Source organism: Eretmochelys imbricata, chromosome 1, assembly GCF_965152235.1.
Source record: "Eretmochelys imbricata isolate rEreImb1 chromosome 1, rEreImb1.hap1, whole genome shotgun sequence".
Classification (NCBI taxonomy): domain Eukaryota; kingdom Metazoa; phylum Chordata; order Testudines; family Cheloniidae; genus Eretmochelys; species Eretmochelys imbricata.
In genome coordinates, this window is record NC_135572.1 from 286,708,087 (window position 1) to 286,728,638 (window position 20,552).

Genomic DNA, 20,552 nt, shown 5'->3' on the forward strand with positions numbered 1-20,552 from the left:
TGCTAATTTAAAAAAATTTTCATTGAATGGAAAGATATGAAGTTCTTGCTTTTGCATGTCTGATTGCAGAAAGACAGACAGACAGACAAACATTACATTGACTCAATGCATTCTAAAAGCCTCGTTCTCTCATCAGCATTCACTTAAGTTTCCTATGTACCTCTGCCTCAACCTGCCATATACACGTTGATAAGAATACCCACCACCCCTTGGCTTCTCCAAGCTACATAATCAATGTCGCAAATAACTTCTCAGGATTTAGCTTGATAGAATGCTGTGGTTAATTCTCAACACAATTCACTGTCATCATAGATCTTTAAGTCAGCCAAATATTGTTAATTTGTGGTCTGCAACATTTGTAGTTGTGCAAGCAATGATAGTAAGGGTAATCAGATCTCGTGCTTCTAGATAAAACAGATATGAGAGTATGAAGAACATACAGCATTGTGTAATTGGCTCAGTGCATTATTGGTTTTGAAGCAACAGTACACACTGGACGCTGGATGCCTGAAGCGGGGTAGTAATTTGATCTGATATGGTAAATCCTATACAGTATAACCTCAGAGTTATGAACTGACCAGTCAACCACATGCCTCATTTGGAACTGGAACAGGCAGTAGCAGAGACAAAAAAGCAAATACAGTACAGTACTGTGTTAAATGTAAACTACTTTAAAAGGGGGGGAGCAGCATTTTTCTTTTGCATAATAAAGTTTCAAAGCTATATTGAGTCAATGTTCAGTTATAAACTTTTGAAAGAACAACCATAATGTTTTGTTCAGAGTTATGAACATTTCAGAGTTACGAACAACCCCCATTCCCGACGTGTTCGTAACTCTAAGGTTCTACTGTATTCCTACAGCTTAATATTTAGAAGCACTAAACTGAGCTACCTAAAGCAATGCTAATTATGTAGTTTTAACCCCTGTTCCACCCATTGTAAACAAAAAAGGAAGTTTCAAAATGATTACTGAGTCAGTGATCTCAGTACTCTGTTATTGTTTGTTATTTATTTATTTTTAAGTTTTAGGGTGATATCTTGGCCCTACTGAAGTCAATGTACATTTGTACTTTTCAACAGGGTCAGAATGTCACCCTAACAAGAGATGGGCAAAAGGTTTCATCCTGTTCCCTTAATCTGTCATTAGACACTACTGTTCAGAATTTAGCCCTAGTACGATTTCTATGCTGGTGATAATCAAAGAGTTCTCCACTCTGTAGGAAAGTGCCTACCACATTTGGATGCTATAAACAATTTCAGTTATCTATTGGATAGCCCCTTCCCTTGTTTTGCCGTTCCCTTGATATCCACCTACCTGCACATTGCATTCTCCCCTCTTCATTGGGGCAGCTTCAACTCTCATATTAAATAAATAAATAAATAAACAAAAAGAATCCTGCTCCATCCCAAAACTTAGCCATTGCATCCTTCTTCCTCTCTCTCCCACCACATCTGCACATGCTACCTGTGTGGTACAGTGTAACTGCAAATGTAAAATTTATTCCACATTTATACATACAAATTAATCTGTGCAATATGAAACTGTATAAACAATGCTATAGAAAAATACTGAATTGTATATCAGATACAGAAAGGGCATTCTGTAGATCTTTCCCAGTACAGCTGGAAATACTTAGGGGGCCAACTGATTTTTTCAGAACAGGCAAGCCACAAGAGATACTAATTGTCTGTCCAAGTTTCCACAGAAATAAGACACTCCTTTTGAATTTTATTACTCTTGCTCAAGACAAATTACAAGAACTGGCAAAACCTCTGGCTTTGTAAGAGAACAGCTAACGGAGGAGTTACATGTGGTTAATGAATATTTTCTTGTAGACATTACACAGAAGGTTATCAAAAAAAGAAAAGGAGTACTTGTGGCACCTTAGAGACTAACCAATTTATTTGAGCATAAGCTTTCGTGAGCTACAGCTCACTTCATCAGATGCATACTGTGGAAAATACAGAAGATGTTCTTATACATACAAACCATGAAAAAATGGGTATTTACCACTACAAAAGGTTTTCTCTCCCCCCTCCCCACTCTCCTGCTGGTAATAGCTTATCTAAAGTGATCACTCTCCTTACAGTGTGTATGATAATCAAGTTGAGCCATTTCCAGCACAGGGATTCTAACCATACCTTTCAGATGTTAAGCATTATGTGGGATGTTCCACAATTCAAATTTTTTTTTCAAATTCAATTTTTTCCTAGCAGTGTTCTGTCCTGCCAGGCTGCCTGTGAATCCCAACATCTGTTGCCTAAAGATGGCAGCTACCTAGGTAGAACAGACTGTCCTCTCTAACCCACACTGATGAGTTGTGCATGTGGTTTGAGCTACCAGGGGGGATGAGGGAAGGGGGTAGTGCAACTGGCACCCAGGCTCTGTTTCTTCTGTTGCTGCCTGAGCCTTTACTGCCTCTGCTTATCTACAGCTCCCAACAGCCACTCACCGACTATCTAGTTTTTTTAAAAAAATAAAATAAAAAGGGTGTTCATCACCAGGGCAGGGTATCAGAACTCCATCACCTCCACTCTGCACCCATTCCGAGGGACCCAGGATAACGCCATGAGAGAAGATGCCATCTCTGTATTCTTTAAGAGAGAAGATTTAAGTGGGAAGGATGAAAAGGGAGGGTTGGGGCAAGAGGAAGGGGAGCAAGGAAGAGAACATTGTGCAGAAAGTTACAGCTATTGGGATTCTTCACCTTATACAACTTCTGTGGCAACACAGGATCCCAATCCATAAAGGGCCATCCCCAATGTTAACCATTCCTAACCTACTGCCCAGATTGCCATCCCTTATTCCCCACCATTTGTCATGACAGATTAATGCCAGTAGGTTACAGCGAAGATTAAATTCAACACCACCCCAACTTAGACAGCGAAGGTCTGTAGCACTGAGCGACGATGCCCACATTGTACAATTAAATTCCCTGAGATTTAATTTGGACTTCCCTCCACAGACCCTACGAGGAAAGTGGATTGGGGTTTTTTTGTTTGTTTGTTTTACTTCCGCCTCCTGACTTCCCAATTCTTGAGGGGGTTCAGAGGTCACAGAAACTCAACAAGTTTCTGTCAGAGACAATGGACACAGTCCAAGGCAGACATGGCCAGAAGGTGGCCACTGATGGAATAGGGATTGGCTCTATAAAATTGTGGACCCATAGATGGGGAGAGAGCAGTTTTGGGAGGCTTAGAGGGAGGATTGCAAAGATTGTCTTCAAGGAAACTAAATGTACAGCTAGGGCAACAAACACAGGATTCTCTAATTGTATTAATGGAACATCAATGAAGCCATCTTATGATGGAAAGAGTATCCTGGATAGGGTAAAATAAATTAAGGTTTTGTTCCTATAATTAATTCCTCTTTGTTTCCATGAACATTTTAGGTATATCAATATATGCATGAAACCATAACTGTTAATGGCTGCCCAGAATTCCGTGCCAGGGCCACTGCAAAGGTAAGACCTGTGCAACTATTGAAGTACCTGTTACCAAAGTGACCTAGTAATTGACTGTGTGCGTGTGTGTTTCAGGTATTCGTGTGTGCTCTGTAAGAAAATTTAGACATCAGTGGCAGCCCAGAGTCTAGAACCAGTGCTACTTCCCAGGTAACAATCCTAATGGCAAATTTAACCTTTGTGCTGCTTCTGTAGCTTAAGAAAAGAGAATGATATCATGGGATTTGGTGGTTTATTGAAAAATCAGTTTGCAAAAGCAAATCTACTGGTTCATTCTGTAGAATTAAACCTGGAATATCAATATTTTCATGACAAATTCTCCTATAGGGCTCATCCCAAGTAGCAGGTGGTCTAGCCTCCAATCAATGCATGTAGGATTTTCAGAGGTGCTGAGCACAGAAGACTCCAATTGAAGTCAATGGGAGCTGTGGGTGCCCATCACTTCTGAAAAACAGGGCCCAAGTATGTAAGTCTGATAAAAGTGAGTGGTAACGATGTGTGAATTCCCCTGTATCAATGGAAGAATCCCTATTGTACCCAATATGTAATATGCTTTGTGTTTTCAGTGCATGAACAAAAATAATTGCTTCCAACAGGGCTTCATCATGGAATTAACTCCCTGTGCACCAAATGGTAAAAGAAGATTACCTACCACTTGGTAAACAGGTTATGTACATATCGTGCAGTAAGTGTATTCTAGGAAAGCCATGGTATTTTTTCAGGAAAATAATTCATTAAGACCTAATCCTTCCCCCAGGGAAGTCAATGGCAAAATTTCACTAGCTTTAGTGTGATTACACCCTTGTAAATCTACACTAGGGGAAAAGAAGCAAATACCCCCCCCCCGACAATAGTAAAAACAGACAAATCAGAATACGTATAAAAGACACCTACAGGATCTCAGAAAAATGTTCCCTATGGTAACCAGTACGTTTAAAATAATTAGCCTACCGTACAGTAAGCAACATATTTTCCTACATTTGATTTTTTATTTTATTTTTGTTATATTGAGTTCGGCTTTTTCTTACAAGTTAACCTTTTTCTTGAAACTTCAAATGAACAATGTAGATTTGTAAAGGTTCTACTACTGAATGTAGAAAATTATGTTAGATTATGATTTTTTTTTACACCGTAGGCAAACACAAAAATGATTGATACATGGTATAATAAAGGGTGAAAAATTCTGAATAGTGTTTGCCATTCTCATTTCTTATTCATATAGAACAGCAGGGTTACAGAGCAATGTTTGAATATCGCAATACTTCCTGGTTATTTCTGGGCTGTCTGCATTGCATTTTCCTAGTGCATTCATGTCTGACATTTAAATGTACGCATGATGACAAGGTTTGCATGAGCAAGTACATATAACTGAGAATGATCCATTATATTCACATTATCTACTAGCTTCAATTAAAGCATAAACATTATTAGAATGCTGAACAAGCATTAACATAATGTAGAATTACTGCAGTAATTTTAAATCTGAGGATATGTTGAAAAGTAAAAATAATTATTTTTTAATGTTTACTTAATGCTTTACCAGGGTCTACAATTAAAAAAAAGAGACAATTGCTAGTGGAAGACTGAATAAAGAATGTTTTTCTTTTCTTCATACAAGATTTACAATACCTTACATATTTGTAATTTTTCTATAGTGAGAATAGTCATTTAGTTTTAATTCATTTTATATTTTCATAATCTGAAGATTATGTAGCATTACTTTTCAAGACCTATTTATATAAAGTGCAGTTACAATATAAAAGCTCATGCCCCTGTCATAAAAGTTATTAATCTATCAGCGCTTCTTTCAAGAGGAGGATTTTATTGAGGCTATTTAATAAAATAGTTGAAAATATCCTTCTTCAGGATTTTTTTGGGGCAAAGAATAAACCAAATAATCAGTCCCATACAAATTGGGGGCGGGGGGGAGGGAACAATTAACTTTATCCAAGTTACATAAATTAGAAGTACAGCAAAAGGTTATATCGGTGTGTTGCACAGCAGTAAGGAAAGAAGTGAGTGACAAAGCAACTTTAAAAAGAGAAGTAATGTGTTACAGAGTTAGAACAGATGACTAGCAATCCGGCCTTTTAGGATCTATTTCAGGGTGACATTGGGCAAGTCACTTAACTTCTCTTAGTGCCTGTTTCCCCAGCTATTTCAAAGGAGTGATTTGAGACTTAACGTTTGTAAAGTGCTTTCAAATCTTTGATAGCATTTCAAAATATTTTCATGTGAACGAATTCTTTCTGCAAAACAAACAACAGGGCTTAACAGTGATCTCATTACATGACCAAATAACTGTCTTTTCTTCCAGGCAACAGTTGCTGCTTTTGCAGCAAGTGAAGGCCATTCACACCCTCGAGTGGTGGAGCTGCCAAAGACTGATGAAGGTCTTGGCTTTAACGTGATGGGAGGAAAGGAACAAAACTCTCCTATATATATTTCTCGTATCATTCCTGGAGGGGTGGCAGAAAGACATGGAGGACTCAAGCGAGGAGACCAGCTGCTTTCTGTTAACGGAGTGGTAAGTGAAAAGTTTAGAATGATTTCCTTTTTCATGTGAGTTTTTATTTTTCCAAATGAAGGTTTAAAATGCTGGCACACCATAAAGAAGATTAGCTCTGCAGTAAGAGACCAGAGATAGTACATTTGCGGTGAACTAAACAACTTTGTGCCACTACATCTTTGTTACAATATTGGTTGTTAGAGCTTCATCTTCCAGTGTGGCTCAGCTCTGAAAAGTGACTCTAAAAATGTCCTTATGGATTTCCATTGTTTATTGTCTTGATTTCTGCATAAAATATATGCAATTTACAAGTTAAAAAGATATCTTCAGTCATTGCCAGTGCGTCAATTGGAGAGTCAAACTGAGCTTTTCTCTTCTTGTATTTCATAGCCAGTAACAGTCCTACAGGCCAGATTAGGCCCTCTGTGTCATTTGTGCAGTCTTGTGGGCTTCAGTGGCTTTGTACAACTATAATTAAAAAGGAACTAAATAAACAATTTTGTTGATGATTCACAATGAAGAATAAAATCCAGCTCATTCTCTTTTATTTGTGTTGTTCTGTGTGTTATTTTTGTCACTAAAATAAGCTAATATCAGTAAATACCAGAGTGGATAAAAAAATCAATGTGTTTTAAAAAATATATTTTAAAAAAGTCGGATTTTATTTAAATCGGATTTTTTTGATAAAATGCTTTTTGAGGAAAAAAAACCTATGTAGAGATAGTTTTAATTAAAAAATATCTTTGCGCTATAATGTCTCATCATGGAATAGGGATTATAAATTCTAATTCTGTAGTAGGAGACAATATATTCATGTAATGTTTAACAAAAGTTTTGTAAATGAGTTCCAATAGTTCATGGACTAGGGACCCCATCTTATGGGGTCCCAGGGTCTTCTGTATCTATTATTTAAGTTAGTCTTTCTATCTACCCAATGGGTCTCAGTGCTCAGTCTAGAAGATACCATCAGAGATGTTTAGTTTTGAAGTTCTCGAACTCTGGATTTGTGTCTCCATACGTAACATGCTTGTTAACAGCAAAAATGTTTTTAAATACATAAATATATAGAGGTGAGAAATAACAGACCTCAACCCTCTTGCCCCTCTGCAAATTTGTGTACATAGAGTCAATCTCTTACCTCTCTCTAAAAGTGCAAAGTTTCAAAAAGTTCAATGAATAGAAGATTGTTGGCAGCAGAATAGATCTGGACAAGGAGAAGAAGTCTGGAGATAAATGTGAGAAGAGAGGGACCGACAATAGAAACAAAACTGAAACTGTTTGAGCAGCATATTCCAGAAGTCTTGAGGTCTTTCTGAGCGTAGACTTCATTGATTTGAGATCTATCATACCATTCTCTCACTAGAAGGGAAAACCTATAATGGCAGCAGGCCATAAAAGAGACCCAGTCTGGGAATATTTTAATGAAGTTCCTCTACCTGTGGGTAAGACAGGCATGCATGCAAAATGTGCAACAAAGAAATGCAAGGCCTGGTTGCCCAAATGAAACAACATCATGAGAAGTCTTCCTTATCAGGCGGAAGCTGCATTGAAGATGATGAAAGGAACATATCTGAACATGCAGGATCTTCAGGTTGGTAAACTTTTTTATTTCATACTTCTTTCTTAAGGACTGCCTGTCTTCCTTCTGGGCTATTCTTGAATTCTTATGTTTGAGCAAAAAAAATATAGTTGTTACTCTACGGTACAATCATTTTAGATGCAGTTGTGATAAAAAAATAAATAGGCATATCTTCCTTTTACAATTTCACCTTTGAAGTGGTACTGAGTGTCAGTGAATGCAATGGAATAATACTAAATGAACAGTATGGTAATAATGAAATAACTGCATTGACTTATTTTGTTCAGGAGAATCCATCCTCAACCTACAGGATTCTGAAGACTATCCACCTTCAAAATCACCATCATTTTCTATAGTTTCAGAGTCATCTGCCAATGATAGTGTTTCAGTCACATCATGTATGTCACATAGCCACAGTATATCATCACCTGTAGCAAAAAGAAAAAAAAAAACATCCAGAAACAACCATAGAGAAGTTTGTGATAAGAACCAGCAAACTACAAAAAGAGGTAATTGATGAAAAAATTGCCCAGTTTGTTTATGCAACAAACTCTCCTTTCCGTATGACTTAGAACCCACACTTCATTAACATGATTCAGTCATTAAGACCAGGATACAGTCCACCTGACAGAGCAGATGTAGCAGGCAAATGGTTGGATAAAGTGTATGAAAGAGAAATTGAGCAGTGTGCAAAAGGTCTAGAGGGTAAAATTGTTAACCTGCGTCTTGATAGGTGAAGCAATGTCCACAACGATCCTGTTAAGGGAATGTCTTCCTTACAGAAACAATTGATATATCAGGAAATTGACACACACAGCAGAATACTTACAAGAAGTGCCTGTGAAAAAAATTTAAATGTCTAGTATGCAGCTCGGTCACAGACGATGCTGCAAATTTATCCAAGAAGAGAGAGTGAAGAGAGTCCCAAGCTAATAACATACCGTTGCAGTGCTCATTTGATGCACCTTCTAGCCAAAGACTTAAGTGTTCCAGAAATAAAGGCCAATGTTGTTGAAAGTGCAAAATACTTCCAGAACAACCACTTTGCAGCAGCTGCTCTGAAAAAAGTGGGAGGAACCAAGCTAGCTCTCCCACAAGACATGTGATGGAACTCAGTAGTGGACTGTTTTGAGCACTATATCAGGAACTGGCCTAATCTGATGACAGTTTGTGAACAAAATCGTGAGAAAATAGATGGCACTGTCACAGCAAAAGTTTTCAACATTGGGCTTAAGAGAAATGTTGAACACATGCTGAGTACCCTGAAGCCTATTTCTGTCGCCTTGAACAAAATGCAGGGAAATAGCTGTTTTATTGCTGTCGCTGTTGAAATTTGGAAGGAACGGAGTGAGATCTTAAAAAGAGAAATATGCAATGACAGAGTTAAATTATAAACATTTAAAAAACCAGTGGGACAAAGCACTATCTCCAGCTCATTTTCTTGCAAATATTCTCAATATTCAGTACCAGGGTCAAACCTTAACTGCTGAAGAGGAGGAGTTGGCGATGACATGGACATCCAGCAATCATCCCTCCATAATTCCAACTATAATAAACTTCAGAGCTAAGGGTGAACCATTCAAGAAATATATGTTTGTTGATGATGTTTAAAGAAAGTCACACCAGTGAACTGGGGAAAGTTACTTAAGTATTTGGATTCGGAGACTGTTGAAGTGATAATCTCACTTTTAAACAGCATTAGCTTCTTCTGCCGGTGTAGAAAGAATATTTTCTTTCTTTGGACTAATTCATTCCAAATTGAGAAATCGTTGGGACCTTAAAAAGCAGAAAAGCTCGTTTTTCTTTTCCACATTATGAACAAACAGGAAAATGAAGGTGAAGACGACTGAGTTAGCTGCAGTAGCCAGTATTTTAAGTTTCTCATGTTGACCAGGCTGACATAGTTGATTTAATTTTTGTTTTTTAAAAAAATATTTAACAATTTCAATTAAAAACAATTTTAACAAAAACAAACCTGATTTTAAAAAACTGTAATGTTTAACTAAATTCAAAATTCATATGCTTGTTTTGTTAAAATATTATATGTTTGCTGTTGAAGAAAAAAATCCAGAATACATAACATTGTTGTTTTAGTTAAATAAAACAATTTAAATGTCTGTCTGGTGATGTTCTCCTCCTAATACAGCATGGCAAGAAAATCCTCCAAATATTAATGATTAACCTGTTGAATTGGAGATAGTTCACCTCCCAATGACTTCATAAATAATCTGCTTCAGTTACCTTTGGTAAATGAAATACCCGAACAATCATTCATTTTCTGATATAGCTGTAAAACTAATCTGAAAAGTTTTCAAAATAAATCACTTTAAAAAAATATAGTGCGTACCTTCTGAAAATGAAACCTACATCTATTAATACATATGAAGAATATGTATTAAGGTTATAACAACCAACAGGAATGCACTTTTATGTAGAAATCCATGATTAAATCGAGTCTTCCTGACTAGTGATTTAAATCATGATTTAAATGAATTTGATTAAAATGGTAAATACATACAGGGATGCGTAAAGTAAAAAGGTGTCATTTTACATAGTTACTGTACTTTTCAGTCACTTTCAGACTGACTGATTTGCAATAGTTTCACTCCAAACAGGGGAACTGGAATAGAGAGGAGAAGAATCAGGCCTAAGTGTCTTTGGGACAAGTTCTGCCCTCAGATCTCCCCATAACTTCTTGTCACATATTTGTTGCACCTCTCCTGTGTGTGGTATACCAGGAGATGAATAAAAGTATTGCACTGCAGTTTTTCAGAGTGACAACATTGAGTCCCTGGGCAGAATGTATCCCTTTTAAAAGAATTTTCTAACAGTCTGAAGACTTAATGATGAGTTAGGATTACACTATTTCTTACTCTTCTTACAATTGCCTCATAAATATTACAGTGTGTTTTCTTTGTGTTAAAATCTTTGTCCTCAGAATAGGGCACATTTTCAGTGTGATAGTCAACTCATCATAAAATGTGAAGTCATTGTGGCATAAAGCTAAGTATTCTGTTCCTTCCTTGCCCTTTGCACAGCCCCATTAAAATCCATGAGGCAGAGGTGAAATGTCAGTAAGTAGATTTTGTAAAATATTAAAATAGTATGGCACACTCCAATAGCATGTGTCTGCCTAAAAACACTGTACAAAAGACTGTAATCCTGTATTCCTTATGCACCCAAAACTTCCACCCTAATCTCCCATTGACCATCACCTCCCTATGAAAGGGACATAGGATCACACCCCAAAATGATTCATAATAGGCTTGAAATAGAAGAATGTTCAGCTTAATTTTCTGTTCATGGCAAGACTTTTGTCAGGAAGGTTTCTCAAGTCAAGGATGGGAATTTCTAGTTTAAAAAAAACAGCAAACAAGAGAATAGCCAATAGCTTTAGGGGTATGACACCAGGTGGTATGTGGGAAATCCAGATTCAAGTCTTGGCTCTGTCTGATTTGGAACAGAAACTTGAACCCTGATCTCCGACATCCCAGGTGAGTGTCCTAACCACCAGGCTATGCTGGGGTGTGTGTGTGTGTGTGTGTGTGTCTCTCTCTCTCTCTCTCTCTGCCCCGCCCCCATGTTTTTGTGTGTGAAAGTGTCTAAAGGCCTCAGTTTTGTCCCCATGCAGAATAGGAAATTTTGGGAAATTGTGAAAAATTTGCTGACCATCCCTATGCACTAAGGGGGAAAAAGTATGATTCCTTAAAAAAAAGAAGAGTTACTATAGAGATCAATCAACTTCACAAGTTCCGGTTGAATACTTAACCAAATAAGTTACTTGAATTTCACAGGTTGGAGGTAAATCAAATAATCTCATTGGTATTTAGCATCACTGCCAACCGATAAAGGGAAAAATACAGGTTAAAAGGAAATTAAGTATTTTAATTGACCAACAGACTTAACTGGAAAGATTTTTTTATTTCAGTTACAGCTGGACAAATGCAGTAAAAATAGGTGAACTGTCAAATTTTAAAAATCATTTGCTTTGACTATATTCTCACCTCTTTGTGAGCAGCCTACAGAAGTTTACTTTCAGGAAAGTGCACTGGAACAAATATTAAGCTAATATTGCAGAAAACAGATGTCAAATTCACCATTTCGAGTATGCACACGAGAAACATGAATCTAAGAGTTATGCTCATCAGGAGAGGTGAGACAAACGTATCTGTGATCCATGTCTAATGAAAAAACCCCTCTATTTTGAATTATAAATGTTGAAAACTTGAAACAATACCTGTTGCTAACAATTCACAAGCCATCCAGAGGCGAATTATACCCACACAAAACATTTCTAGAATAGTTTCAAAACAAACAAAAAAAATATGGAAGTAGTGATCTTTTCACAGACAACTTGAGAATAGAAGAAAAAAGAGCTAAGTTTTGCTAACCTATTGTTCACTATGAACAGGTCACCTGCATCTGAGAAAAAGCAAATAATATACAGCAGGTGCAGTATAACAGATGGATCAGCAGTGGTACATGAGATGAAAATGAAATATCAGCAGCTTGCTTATGCTCATATGTTGGTGGTTATCCAACTTTATAATTATCAACATAAAGCTAGGGCTGAGCATTCAGAACCTGTATTACTTATCCTAGCATGAGCGGTTGGTGTCGCTTAAATTGTCTCACCAGAAGTTTAAAAGAAATACCCGATCAGTGTGCAGGGGAGTAAAGTACCTTGTATGCAGTAAGCCCCGCAGATGGCTCAGCCAGGACACAGAGGTAGCTGTCCATATTTGGCACTGGTTATGCTTTTATTGCATAGCTACTGTTAGTCAGATATTGCAGGTAAATATACAAGAACTAATTCTCATCCAACATCTGTACTTACAGACCTCAAATAGCAATACTATTCTCACTTTGCCTGTCGCCCAGTAATCAGATTCCTTTTCCTTGTCTGCAATTGAGTAGGGGATTTTTGACTATAATTATACGCACATGGGTATAGTAATGACAGTGCTTTCTTGTATAATATCTGCAATTCCTTTACCTATTGTTATCTCTACATTAGGTATTTTATTTTTATTCTGCTTGATAGCACCTGCCAATGCTACAAGATTAAAAAAAATTATATGTGTATTCTGAATATCTTTCTCTTTGCTGTTCTTAGGTTGTTAAACAAAGAGGGAGGAAGCCAAGTTGGGTGTTAAATAGTATCACAACCTTTTATTCAGCAAGCAGCACTGGCATCTGGTCTTCTTTATTAGAGGGGGTGTTAGTGAGCAGTCCCCCAGATAACACTCAGCATACAAACACGTTATGCTTTAGTTAAACAGAGGTTATTAGGCTTGATACAGGGGTCACTGAGTAATATTTAATTGCCTGTGTATACAGGAGATCAGACTAGATGATCTAATGGTCTCTTCTGGCCAAACTCTTATGAATTTAAGAGTGACAGCGGGAACAGATGCATTAAAACTAAGTGCAGTAATGGTGTTGGATGCAGCCGAACTCACCTTTAAATTAGCTTTGGTTGATAATACCTGAACTCAGGTCTGTGATGGGATCAAGTTCCATATTTAGTAGCATAATCGTTTACTTTGCCTTTTGTAGTTTCACCCTCCTTGTTTTGTTTGAAAGCTTAAGTCTTTATCCTGCACCATTCAAGTCAATGGGAGTTTTTCCATTGACTTGAATGGGAGCAGGGTCAAGCCCTTCATTACTAACTAGAAGAAGATGGTGTTAAGCTGGAGGACTTTATACAAATGGGGAGGAGACCGGGGTGAAGTCCCAAAAATGAGCAGCTATGAATTGCGATCAAGTTTAAGTGGTTTGAGAAGCGGATGTACACAATCTTGTTGAGTCCTTTACACAGGCACAACCACAATTGCGTACAGCACTGTCTGTAGCCATCCATCCCCTTTAAAAAAACAAAATAAAATGTTTTATACTTAAATAATTGCATGCAAATTCAGATATGCTACTTGCCATGTGCTTTACTGCCTATTATAAATAACAGCAGTGAAGTAAATATATGCTGCTCAGTAAATATAGACAGTGTTAATTGCTATGGGTGCCCAACGCTGATGCCGATTCATATTGACCAGAATTCGTTAGTGTTAGGATATAGACATTCAGGCCTGTCTGCAAAGGCCTGTACTTTAAGAATTTAGGTGTGTTCTCATCGCTTGGCTAGTTCTAGAGGTATAAAAGAAAGAAATCACTGTCTGCCGGTGTAAGGGCCTTCTCTTACTGTGACAGCAGTTTGTAGCCCTGTGCTTAGGCTCAGGCCTTTGGCTAAGCAGCAGAGACAGCCATAAGCTGGGAAGTGAACGGTCACATCCTCACGTTCCAAACTAGTCACATTGAAATAAGGTGCTATTGGGCTGTTAGGCACTATCAGGACAGGATTGTATTCCTATCGCCTCCAGAGAAAGGGAAGTGCCTAGAAAATGTAAAAGAAAACTTAGTTTGATAGCATCCTGTCTGGCAAGAACTCACTTATCAATAGCTGGGATGTGAAACCCTCACTTCTGTATTGTCTTCTCATTATAGTTTCCACTTTGCTATTGTTTGTCTGTATAATCTCTGTCTGGTTCTGTGATTGTTCCTGTCTGCTGTATAATTAATTTTGCTGGGTGTAAACTAATTAAGGTGGTGGGATATAATTGGTTACATAATCATGTTACAATATGTTAGGATTGGTTAGTTAAATTTCAGGAAAATGATTGGTTAAGGTATAGCTAAGCAGAACTCAAGTTTTACTATATAATCTGTAGTCAGTGAGGAAGTGAGTGGGTGAGGGTGGGCATGGGCATGTGGGTAAGGGAGATGGGAACAGGGAATGGGGGTAAGAAAATTGGAATCATGTTTTGCTAAAGGGGAAAATGGGAACAGGGAATGGGAGTAAGGAAGTTGGAATCATGTTTGGCTAAGGGTAGGAATGGGAACAGGGACACAGGTGTAAGGCTCTGTGGTGTCAGAGCTGGAAGGAGGATACTAAGGAAGGAAACTGGAATCATGCTTACTGGAAGTTCACCCCAATAAACATCGAATTGTTTGCACCTTTGGACTTCGGGTATTGTTGCTCTCTGTTCATGCGAGAAGGACCAGGGAAGTAAGTGGGTGAAGGAATAAGCCCCCTAACAGTTAGGAAGAAAGTGATATGCAGAAGGATGCAGAGCTGCATGTGGTTAGTTTCAAGAACAGAAGTCACTTTAAAGTGATCAATGTGACCATGTCACATATTAATGATTTATTATATAGCTAGCACAGTAAGCACTGAGTACATTCTCCTCTGATGGAATTCAGTACATCCTATGGGTTTATTAAAATAGATTGATTTTGAAAAAAAATCAAACCACAAAACTCCTAAGCAAATTTTTAGTTTGTACATGCAAATTATCTTTCAAATAAATTTTAAAATACCCTATTCATGTATTGTTTTCCATTTGAGCTCTGATCATTTTGTGCATTAGACATATTCTCACCTAAAAATTTTTCAAGTATTTATAGTGGAATTCTATTTTCTGCAAATTACTTTCATTTAGCTCTGGAAGTTCAGCAGATTTGTATCATCATAATCACAACAACTAAAAAAAAAAGTGTACTCTGTCACATAACTTTAATACTATTTTAAGATCTTGCAGTGGGAGGGTTATGGAAGAGATTTAGAAAATCTGTACTTCAGAAACCATATGGTCATGCATCTGAAGCTACATGGAAGGGAGTTAGTTAGTTAGTTGAAGGTTCCTTCTCACTCTGGCTGCCAAATACAGAATGGCCTGCAGAGGTGAAAGTAAGCTGGTACGGTACGGTATAGCATAGCATACCAGCAAGAAAGTGCCGACTGTACCGGCAGGGCTGCTGACGGGTGCGGGGGGGGGAGGGCAAAAGGGGTAGTTGCCCCAGGGCCCATATCGGGGCCCTGCGTACCGATAAGTCATTCAAGTTACTTTTACCCCTGGGCCTACCTCATCATTTTAGCACCTGAAATGATAATTATCATTCCCCCAACTTTGAATATAAATATAATGCTTTCTGAAGCATGTTCACATTTCTGAAATGCTTATGTCCCATCAGTTAATCTAAAAGTTTATTCCTTGCTTGCGACAGTATTTTCCAAATATGTTGTTGATGTATCTCTTGTGTTTGCTGCCAGCAAGAGGTTAGAGGACAAACAGTATTGATTGTGTTACACATTTCATTGAAGTCAAGTCATGTGCCTGCTTTTGGCATCTTCTGCCTTGGAAGTTCTCTCTCATAGTGTGCCACAGCAGAAGTAATTCATATTTGTTCTGCCCTGTTCACACAGTATTCACAATCTATTAGAAGTGACAAAAATAAGCAAAATTTTCTCTAATTTCTGACATTCCTAAAATGATGCCAACGTATTCTTGCAATATTGGACTTTTATTCGTGCTGCTTCTTCTCTTTGGAAATTTGTGGCATATGGGCATAGTTTCCTTTTAAATAGCATGATACACAATTGCTTCAAGATCCTGTGTGGCAAAGCTTTGATTTCTTTTATGAAAAAAACATTCATTTAAAAATGGTCTACAATCCACATGAAGATCTTGGTTGTAGGGTTTTTGCACTGAGACACTTTTGTTTGTTGGAATGTATATGACAATCATCTGTCATTATAGAAGTCCACCATTCCACCTAATGTGTGGAACAATTTGTACTCCTGAAATGCACTTCAGTCAAGCAATTTAGTGGGGAAAAAATGAAAAACCTCTTTCAGAGAAATCACCTCTGCTTTTGAAGACCTACTATTTAAAAACAATGTAAGCATACAAATCAGAAATTAAGCACATTTGGGAGTATGTTTCATTTCACAGCAGATTCAAAAAATGACTTGCATTAAGTGTGAGAAAGGGTATGTACTGATCAGACAAGAGAATTTTGCCCTTAATCAGGGCCCTGAGATCTGTCAGTTGTTAGTGTGTTTTCTCCCTCATTCCTTTCTTTTCATCTGTACTCTACCACAAATAAAGTTAGATAAAGTACCACTTTTGAGGGACTATATCAAACCTCATTGACAGAAGACCTTGCTTTCTCTCACAAATAGGCATTATCACTCACTTGTTCCAAGGACTGAATATCACTTCTTGTGAGGATTGGAAATCTAGAATTCAGAACTGAAAGAAAGAGAAGGAAAGGGGCGTTTGGGGAAAAGAGAGATAAGGAATTATAGGAAATTGAAAAGGAATAGATAGTTACATGTTGAGAAGCAGTCAGTAAAGAGGATTTACTCTGCTCAAACCTACGTTCCAAGGAAGCTAGTGGGAAATGAGATACTGGAAGCTGCTTTTTAAAGTTGACTTCAGTGGTAGGTTGGTCAGGGGATGAAAATTTGGTTAGTCTCCTTTTGTGGGTAATTCTATATAGAAAAAATGTCAACAAAATTGCTATTTTTTTTAAGCTTAGAAATTTCAGTAATGTCTCATCTCCTGTTTTTTCTGAAGAATCCAGAGATGTGGTTTCTTGGCTCTTAATTGAAGGAGGTCTTCAATCTTTAGCAAAAGAGCTTTCCTCTGAATTGTTTGTTGTCTATTTGAGTTAAATGGGTGTTAACAAAAACAATAGTTTTAAATAGTCTGAATAACAAAAAACAAACAAAAAGCCCCACACTTCTCTCAGTTATGTTTTAATTCATAGATATCAGAGTTCTCCACTTACCCTTATGGTCTTCCAGGAAACCAGGGTAAAATTCCCAACTGAATAGTAACAAAAAAGCCACCTTCATACATCATAAAAAGTCAGAAAGCTCTCTTTCACTTGCATGCCATATTTTAAATGTTTGGATTTCACAAACCATGAACTTGTCTCACCTACACTTGTGCCACCTCCTCCCCACTGTGGCGACACGCCTTTTTATTTTTTTCCAATATCAACACCCACAAACCACCACGCTCAAAGCCAGTCTGGTACTGCAGAGTTTAGCTAGAACTGCAGTATTTTTAAAACTAAATTCAAATTCTGTTTTCAGACACAGTTAAGTCCCATGGCTTAGCAACAAGGGTATATCTACACTGATAAAAAAAAAAAAAAAAAACACCTGAAGTACCCAGTGTCAGAGCCCAGGGCAGCTGATTTCGGCTTGTAGGTCTAGAGCTTCAGGGCTATAAAATTGCAGTGCAGACATTCGGGGTGGGACTGGAACCTGCGCTCTGAAACCCTGTGATGGGGGAGGATGTGACCTTTTGGGTAGGCTAGTTTATGATCTTGCAAACATTTAAATATGTGCATCACTCTGTACTCACGTGAGCAAGACTTACAGAGTTCAAAGTGACTACTTGCATGAGGAGGATTATGTACATGCTCATGTGTTAGGATTATGAAAAGTAAGGTCCTGGTTCATCACTCACCCCTTGGCCTCCTGGTTTACTCTTGAAGATGCAGTAAGTGCCCATTGCAGTACATATGCCTGTCTGTACTAACTGGATGGAGAGCACCAGCTCATTTCGCGTAGGCTACCAAACAGTCACTACAGGAAGGGGTCTGCACTTGTGATGCTAACTCCCATTCAGCAAAGGATGCAGTTATGCATGTGAGCAGTCCCATTAACTTCTCAACACAAGTAATCTCTGAAGTTAGTGGGCTTGCTCACATATTTGAAGTTAAGTAGGGGCTTATATATTGCATTGAGCTCCATGCAGTCTCAGTGCCTAACAAATGAAAGGCTGTTGAGCCATTCCCAAAGGCCCAACCTGCTCGGTTCTCACCTATGTTAAGCTTTCACACTCACTGCATTCCATTTTCTTATCTGGTAGCCACAGGAAAGGTTTGACATGCTTTTCTTAAATTCAGTTGTTTTTGCATTATTTTGGCTTGTATATTTGCAAAACTCTCCCCACCCCCAGTTTTTGTATGAATCAGAAATTATGCTCATTTTCATATTTCAGATGCAACCTAAAAATGATTCAGGCGTCATATTTAAAATGCAAAGAGAGATAATCCATCAACCTTGCATACATCTATTTACATGTACCCCTCCCCCCCCATGACTATTTGAAAAGTCTAAAATACGGAAACAGCTTAAACCACTGACATCCTTTCTGTGACAGCAAGTACTAGAAGAGGGCAGGACTCTGGATAAAACCAGCATCTTTAGAATGCTCTCTGTTCTCCTTGCTTGCAGAGTGTGGAAGGAGAGCACCATGAAAAAGCCGTGGAGCTCCTGAAGGCTGCTAAAGATAGTGTCAAGTTGGTCGTGCGCTACACTCCCAAAGTGCTGGAAGAGATGGAGGCTCGTTTTGAAAAACTGAGGACAGCACGACGCCGGCAACAGCAGCAACTACTAATTCAGCAGCAGCAACAGCAGCAGAATACACAGCAAAATCATATGTCGTAGGTGAGACTATTCATTGCTCATGCTTTTGGCTCAAACCTGTGAAGGGTTGAGCATCTCTTACCAGCTGCTGGGCATTGACCGCAACGGGAGCGGAGAGTGCTTACCGCTTGGTAGACTTCAGTGTGCCCTACCCCAAGAAAAATGCACTTTGCAAGTAGGGGATTTGCCACATTTTGATGTGGAGCTATTTTTCCAAGTCTGAATCTAGAAATCAATGCCTGGCATACAAGTCTGGCAGGGAATACAAGGAAGAGTCTGAGCAGTAAGTTAGTATTCTTTCTGGGCACCCTCTCATACTGTATTTTACTCCCATCAGCCAAAAAATAGAGTTCTTGTAAAAAGTAAGAATTTTTTTCTACCAGTTTTAGCTTAATATACCAATCCCTTACTACTACGCTGAATAGCATCTACACATATGAGGGGAAGTTTTCCCAGCCCTTTCACAGCTACAAAAAGCCAAAATGCACAAGAGCCACTGTGGTTCCATTGCATAATGTGGTGGAAAGGTGCTTAGCTGCACATCCTACCTCCACTGTGGTAGGGAATATTCCATTCACCGCTTTCGTACCTATATGGCCAAAATTACTGTAGTAGCTGAGTGCCTTACAATCTTTAATGTATCCTCACAACACCCCTGTGAGATAGCACTTCCTTCTATCACTCCCACTTTCCAGATGGAGAACTGAGAAGCTAAGTGATTTATCCAATGTCATCCAGGAAGTTTTTGCGAATACAGACTAACACAGCTACTACTCTGAAATCTGGTGAAGCAGGGACTTGAACCCAGCTCTTCCAAGTTGTAGGCTAGTATCTTGCTTTGGTCCCCTAAACAAGAGTCTTTTGCTGAGGTTTTGCATGAGAGATCAGAATTTTGCTTGATGGATCCTTATTCTGTGAGTCTTAGTCAAAATTCCTATTTTCCGCTCTTAATGTTACAGATATAAATGGTTATGTTTTGTGTAATAAATTGTGTTTTTCTACCTTAAACTGGACTGTTTCAGGAACCATTAAACATTAAAATGCAAAATTTCAAAGGTTTTAAATAAAGTTTAGACAATCTCACCCCAACTCAATCTTTAAAAGTATTATAGTGCTCGTTGATGTTATTCTTAGTTGGGGAGAAAGGAAGGAAAATATGAGTGATCTAATCCCCCAATTCTTTTTGTTAGCTCTGAGAAATGTTTTTGTTTGTTTAATTCTAGGTTATTCTCAAGAATAAAATCTAGATCAAGAATTCAGTAACCAAGCAATTGGAGCTGTGCTTCAGTATTCCAACCTACAGCTATAAGAAAACAGAGAGAACACAATAACTGAATTTATCAAGAAGTTATGAACAAGTGGAGTAATAAATTAGTAAGAACCACAACACACCTGGTACCTTCTTTATCAGGCTTTTCAGTACAGTGCAGTTTCAGATACAAGATTTCTATGACTTTATTCCTAATGAGCAGTATGGTAAGTAAACACTATGAAATGTAGAGAAGTTTGGGGATTCTGAATAAATCTTTGTAAGGTCCAATCTTGCACTCCTTATTCTAACAAAACTCTGGCCTATTGGTTCACTGAGGTCAGTGAGGATTTTATCTAAGGAGGCCAAGATCGGCTGCTAGTGAGGGTGAAGTCTTTCTCTGCAGTTATTTCCAGAAATGAACAACTTGTAGTCCATCAACCAAACTGCATCTGTTCAAAATTTTG

General features: G+C 38.1%; 1 protein-coding gene across 1 annotated transcript; it reads left to right on the plus strand.

Annotated features, from left to right (window-relative positions):
- The first annotated feature begins 3,404 nt into the window (after positions 1-3,404).
- On the plus strand, positions 3,405-20,124 carry LIN7A (lin-7 cell polarity scaffold A). The gene is made up of 4 exons (XM_077807715.1): positions 3,405-3,464; positions 5,782-5,991; positions 18,645-18,857; positions 20,060-20,124. Exons 1-3 carry the CDS (start codon positions 3,405-3,407, stop codon positions 18,855-18,857), a joined length of 483 nt encoding a protein of 160 aa, XP_077663841.1. The 3' UTR covers positions 20,060-20,124.
- Positions 20,125-20,552: the final 428 nt, after the last annotated feature.